The sequence below is a fragment of the Ruditapes philippinarum genome, unplaced genomic scaffold (genome assembly GCF_026571515.1).
Source record: "Ruditapes philippinarum isolate M1 unplaced genomic scaffold, ASM2657151v2 ctg9618_1_1_1_1, whole genome shotgun sequence".
Classification (NCBI taxonomy): Eukaryota; Metazoa; Mollusca; class Bivalvia; order Venerida; family Veneridae; genus Ruditapes; species Ruditapes philippinarum.
Window position 1 is genome coordinate 72782 of NW_026856057.1, and position 7334 is coordinate 80115.

The 7334-nt window shown below is 30.7% G+C and overlaps 1 protein-coding gene across 1 annotated transcript; it reads right to left on the minus strand.

Annotated features, from left to right (window-relative positions):
- Positions 1–1012: 1012 nt before the first annotated feature.
- LOC132745272 (uncharacterized) lies at positions 1013–5499 on the minus strand (the record flags this gene model as incomplete). The annotated part of the gene is given in 4 exon segments (XM_060734146.1): positions 1013–1486; positions 1719–1890; positions 2573–2748; positions 5320–5499. Coding segments are annotated over 4 exon segments (809 nt in total), but the record flags the coding sequence as incomplete, so codon positions are not given.
- Positions 5500–7334: the final 1835 nt, after the last annotated feature.

A 7334-nucleotide genomic window follows, 5' to 3' on the forward strand; every position in this document is an offset into this window, starting at 1 on the left:
GACACAGGAAATGTACGTATTATCAGTATAATAGTCTTTGTATGTAATGTGGTTCAGAGTCAATTGAAGATGAAATGTATTCCGTTCTAAAATGTAGCTTGTACCCTGATTTAAGATTTGAACCAATCAAGTGACATTTTTTTAATGATCAATACAATGAATTGACAGACAGTAACTATTTTGTATATAAGCATACTAGAAATTAGATCGGCATACATGAAACACATGGACCATTTTATTCATAGACACATATTCTGTTATTGTTAAGCCATCGCTTATCAATGAACTATGACAAACGCTAAAGTTTAGTTTTCGTTTTTGGCAATATATAAATCTATAACAGTAAAGAAGTATCCGTTAAAATAGCACACAGTGAGCATATATTGAACTTTTAAGTAAACGTATTTAATTTGTATTTGTTACAATCATATTGAAATAAGCCATTTTTAAGTTTTGTAAACAGCTGATACATATAAATTATGAAAATGTCGGTCATAAATATTCAACTTATTGAAATGATAAGTGATCTTAAATGTATTCTGCAAATTTTATGCATTGCATTTATATCTGTCAATTATACATTTGAAAGGAAGAAAGTCATAAGCTGGAAATTATATACAGAAAAATCACACGAAAAATCGGTAAGCCGCTGCCGCCACTCGAACCACGAACATCATTGACGATTAGGAATTTTTAACAGTACAGTAAGGTGAATACCTTAATATCGTTTATATAAGAAGAGTATTAACATTCATAACATTTGTGCTTTACATTCTTTTTAATGGCGGCGTGGTAGGGGTGTCTGGGGGTTCGCTTCTAAGAGATGTAGTCGCGCAAGCTTCTTCGAATTTCCATGTGATCCAGTCAGGTATCCAGTTAGCTTATGGGACGTTTGTGGTTGTACCTTTATCAAATCTCACAACGTCAGTTTGTTTCTTCTTATTTTATCAATATTTAAAATATAGTTACCTCAGTAGTGTTGTAATTATAACATAGACAATAAAAGACAATATGTTATTTTTTTTATTTACTGTTTAAGTAACAAACTTAATGTCTTAAAAGATGAAATTGTAGCTCATGAAACCAAATTCTAAACTTGATAGTTATGTAACGCACAAGTAATTGACATTTAGATAGGTAATTAGAATCCTCTGATGGAACAACCAGGTCAAAAACTATCTACTTGTTTCCTTTTGACTCAGTCATTATTTCTTACATGTTCTTACATATACTCTTCCTAGCCAGTCTTGCTTTACAGGAATGAAGTGGTCTTTAAAGGTGAAACCAGTGCATGCTTTGTAGACATGACTATAATACACTGATGCACATTGTTTTTGTGTTGTTTCGTCCTTCCAGTTTACACATGACTGTTTACATGTTCGTAGCGACATTGGTCCACCACGCCCAAGTCGTATATAATGAACTTTTTGAAAGTCAGGATACCTCAACAGTTCCTTATCAAACGAGCTGATGCAAGTTGCATTTCCTGAAATGAATTGCAATTTCTTTTCTTAATTAGACTGAATATATCTCAATGGTCTTAATAAAACGTTTACTTAAAGTTTCAATTACGTTTAAGTGAAAACTTATTTAAACAAAATTGTTGTTGTCTAATGTGTGATAGATTTAAAGACGTTAAAAAGAATGGATAATATATTTGCTTTCTTACAGAATGTCATAATATTTATTACATTTTCAAAGTCAATGTATAGATTTACCTTCCCTGTACAAAGTCATATCGTTGTCTTTCTCCACCCATTGTTTCAAATTATTTCTAAAAACATAAAATTCTTCCACATCTTTAACATATATTGAGATATATTCCAGGTCCCAACTAGATAACATACCATGCCAACTTCTACCATCATGTCCAATCTGTATCTTGTGTATCTATCAAAACATGAAAATTATCTACGATGAAGACGACAACAAGAACGATAAGTTGTGTGATACGAATCAATTAACTGGATATGCCCTTCAAAATAAAACACTGTGTAGACCCCTTTTAACGATATACCACTTTATATGACTTTTTTTTAAATTTTATTTACGTATTTCGTCTGATTTTAACATATATATTTGGTCATATATCTAGTCAGTCTGTTTAACCGGTTTGTATGAAAAAACTTACCAGCAATTACCATTTTTCCCCGCAATTAACCGACTTCTAGTCCAAATTAATTCTGAATCAGCTGTGAGGGACAAACGTATATAAGACTTAATTTCCAAGGCCAATTTAAAAAACATGAAGTCCTTATTAAAATTACAACGCATTTATGAAATTAAAAAAAAAAAACAACAAAAAAAAACAAAAAAAAAAAACCTTCTAAATTGGTTCTGACATTAAGATCAAATTAATAGAATGGACGTAATTGACGGAAAGACGGGTGAATTTTGGAGGGCCAAGTTCATTCTAGTTCAATGAGGAAACGAGCAGATGAGCAAAGGTAAATAATTAGTTTGTAAATATCATCAATGTTATCATCATCTCAAGGGAAAATATATCATACTGTTCTTATAAGTATTAACTTCATTTACAAATTTTTTATGAAATTAATAAAATGTTACGAACGGGACGTATATCTTTAGCAAATATTGCTTTTTCGTCGACATCACCAGATTCAAATGTTCCCGAAAAATCAATTGTTCCTGTACTTCCTCCAGATCCGATCAAAGAGATGTATACATTGGCATCTGTACCAGCACCATGACGTGTTCCTGTTTTCGCACTGATTAGATATGTTATACCTGATAAAAGAGGAATTACATGATTATCACAAACCAAATTTTATTATTTACTACAAGTAAAGTCTTATACTTTTGGAAGATATAAATATACATTTCCACAGCAAAAGTTTCAGGATAAAAGAATAAATCTTGTATTTTTTATGATGAGTATCAAATGAGACACAATTTTGTAGATTGAAATTAAATTATTGAACAATTGATAAAAAACAACAACTATTAAAATATAATCAAGGCAAAAGTTGCAAAAATTAAAGTTTTTTTTATGAAAATCAATGTAACATAATATATCGCAAACTACACACCAACTCAACGAAGTGATCAAAAAGCAATACATCCAAAACGTCACATTAAGTAACAACATGTCTTATGTTCTCTTGTAAAATAAACTGCATTTTATTACTTATTTAATCTCAGAAATGTAGAGGATTTGTTAATCTTAATTAATACGTTGTTTGCGATTTTTGATCATGTGATGGGCAGGAACTTTCTAGAAGCGTTTTAAAATCTAAAAGTTTAATATAATGTAATATTTGAAGCATTGCTCTGAAACCTATATTGTTCACCATTGTTTCATTGATTATAAATGTCTTTTTTATTTCCCTCCGAAAAAGACGAACCTGGATAGGAAATCAGTCACTGTCCTTTTATCAAACAGTTTGGCCGGAGCATAATTCTAAAAGAATTAAAGATACCAATCCTTCTTTTTTGTGAAGTTAGGTGTTGTTTCCTTTTTTAATTTAAGGTATTTGTGGTATTAGTGTTCAATTTATCGATTTGAGCCTCCATAGGTTGATACATCCCACTGAGGAACAGTGTAATTCGAGGAAATTTTAATAATAACTTGTAATATTATTGTCCATGGTTAAATTTTTACCTAAACATTAATTTGACATCCATGGGTACATAAAGAGTGAACATGAGACAGTCAAAATAAGTTAACAATTTGTCATAATTACTTTAAATTTTATCATTTACTTTACATGAAGGATAAATATTCACTAGGCCCTGTGGAATGTGTGTAATTATCCGTAGGAATGTACCAAGAACTTTCAATTTATAAAAAGATTGGCGTAGTCTTTTTTATATTTTTAGGTATATTTATGATTTACCCTAAACATTTTCTAATATCATGTGTTGGTCAATAACTATTATAACGACCAGTTTATTGAAACACAAAGTCAATTAAAGTCAATGAAAAATGAGCATAATGTCACTTTTAAAAAAATTTTAGGTACAAACTTAAAATTCGCTATCATGAAAAGCTTATTGAGTAGGACCGCAGAAGAAAAATCTATTTTTCACAAAGTTCATCGCCTAATAGGTTTCTGACAGAAGTTTGCAACTGTTTGTAAACAAACAACTTTACCACCACGTAAAAGCTTTAGAAGGCATAATATTTTGCGGGCATTGTATGAAATAATTGCGAGCTACGAATGATCTATTTAGTCCCTTCAAAAGAAAGTCATATGACAAGAAAATGATGTGCTGAGTCTGAAAATAGTTAAGGCATATCTAATAAGCGATAAAAAGAATGAAACATCTTCTATCGTCAACGTGTGTATATAAACTGTTATAGACAGTTACCCCATTGATATTCTGTTAGCTTGAGGTATGAGTAAGAACAATACAACTTCGACCAAACCAAAACAGTTTTGTATCTAACAGAGAAAAACGGAATCCTTCAAGTACCCCCAAAATGGTAACATTGAAAATTGTTGCAGACTGTGTTAAGTTTTGCTTGTTTACTTTCTGAAGTGGCAAGTGCAATCTGATGTCAACGCCCGCCAGCACTGACCTTTATGAGCTATGACCATCCATTTTATGTTTTTAAAATTCATCACTGATATTCATATTGGACTATGTAATCTAAATATATACTTAGTTTTTTTGAGTTTGTCTTTTTCAAGGAAACGTTAACGATAAATGTGTTGACTATTAGAATTATACAAATGAAACCTTCTAAGACTGTTGAAAGCGTCATTTGGAAAATAATATGACAATCGCACAATAAATATATTGTTCTGACCTGTTCGGATGTAAACGACCGTTCAACCATAATTATTATTATATTTTATATTTCTTCCATATAGTTTCATTCAAGAATAAGCAAGTAATTTAAAATTAAACAGGCCTTCATCAGGATATGTCTGAACTCGAACACAGCTTGCGCAGTTATATTAGATTCGTCTCACGGTTAGTCTAATTAATATTTTTCAAGCTATGTATGTATTCGTTGTTAGCAAGACATTTGAATGTAAACGACTGTTGTGGTTGCCGTTCCATATACAATAAATTTCTTGTTGGTTGAAAATTGAACCGGATGTTGGGAAGTAATTAAGAATGTTTTCAACATCACTATTGATATGATCAATATTTGCATATGAATATAGTCAAAACATATTTTCAGAGCTCTATTATCAGATATTTTAGTTAACAATGAAAAATAATAATTGCCTTTGTAATCTCAAAAGTCATAACAATTTTAATGTTTAATTTTATTTCTTAACGTTTTTCATTTTTCTATATAATTTTTACAGTATAAAAAACGTATATGCATATTGTAACAAATACCTTTTACACACGTTATAACATCGGACCATGTTCCATTATTCTGGCATGTCATTCCCTTATCGGATGATAAAAAATGTCCAGGACTACACGTGAAATCGCTAACTGTTTCGCCAATATCATAATAGGTTCTTGGAGTGTTTAACTTTGCCATATTTTCAATTTCAGGAAGTCTACAGGAACCTTTTATCATATGATAAATTAACATTTCAAGATAGACAAAAAAAACAAAAACAACAACAACAACAAACGAACAGCAATTTATAAACATAATACTTCCGAATAGTTTGTTTTCTATTTATTCATATTCTTTTTTTTATGAAATGTATCACACTTTTCAGTAATCAGGTCAATCAGACAAAGGAATAAACATCTCATCGATCAAATCTGAAATTTAAAGATTCTATCATTGGTTAATAACGGGAGAATAACAGTTTCAAATTAGATAAAATAAAATGCTGTAATAACACAAAAGAACAGGTGTAACGACAGAAATAACGCTAGTTATGGTGAACCGAATGGCATAACACAGTATAAACAAACGGCGTATCACAACACAAACTTGCTTTATAACGCGAATAAAGACGTCATAAAGCAAACCAAGAGACGTTATCACGCACACCAAGAAGCGTTATAACGTGAACCAAAAAGCTTTTTCTTGCATGTCAGACTAGAATGAAATCCGGAAATTTCATCTGGCATTGGGGGGGGGGGGATGCCAGAGGAGTCGCGTGCTATACAATGGCTTGCTCAGATTAATTTTACCCTTATGAATGAAGTTGTAATTTCATACGCTGTTGTAACAAAATAGTTACGGCTGTAATGACATAAATATCAATGGAAAACTGTTTTATATATGTAAAGAATTTAAATTAAGGGAAATATGGTAGAATATGCAAGCATAGATATGCGGTTTGGAATAATAATAAAGTTTCTCGCAGGTCCCCTCAGGACGGATATTTCAACCTGGACCGCAACTTATAACTGGTATAATAATTCGCCAATTCAAAACCATTCAATGTTTATCGGATGGCCTAGTTACGTGAGAAAGGTAGAGCAATACTGATCTAAATTAATTGTGTAAGAAATAGATTAGCACCATAATCATATTAAGTTATCTACGGATACCTCCACATGTTACGGTCTGTTTGTTTTTGTTTTGTCTTTTATAAGGAGACACTAACCTAACATACAAAACTGTAATGTATCCTTATTATGACTTAACTTAAACTGTATCACCATTTTAGGCGTAATTATCACATAACTAAGACAAGTACAAATGTTGCTGTAATGCAGCAATTGAGAAGCTCCGCGCAATAAAACATGTGCTCATTACAGATACCTTACCAAATTATTCCTATGCACAGGTCATGTTATATTCAGATTAAGTACTATTGTAGATTTTTTCCGAATGTATTATAAACCATTTTTTGCATAATTATACTTATCTAATGCACTGTCCATAATTGAAAAGAGGGGAAAAATATTTTATATAAAAATGCTTTCACTGATGCCTACTTGGTAAGGAAAGTAATTCCATTGAATACAAACAAGACTTACAAGACTTGTAAATGTAATGTGACATGACTGTACTGTGTTCTGTTTGTGTAGTCAGTAACATAAGATGATAAAAATATCAAAGTCTTTTTATTATTATTATTATAATTGTAACAAATATACAAATAGTAACAAAAGGGACTAATATTATAATATAGTAATATTACATGCATTTTTTCATGTCAAATTTAAAAAAATGGTTTCTTTCAATACAGAAAGTAGTACACACTCTGGAATGAAAAAATGGGATGAAATTTAAAAGACAAAATTCAGGATTTTTTTTGTTTGTTATACACGCGTTACATGGTGATACAGTATTTATCAATATAATAGAAGACTGTTACCTGAATTTTAGGCAGGTATGAGGAAATTCACTAACATCATATCATGTTCGTGTGAGACAAAGATATGAAAGCTATTTGACATTAGTTATATATAAAACAAACTATTGTTAATTACTT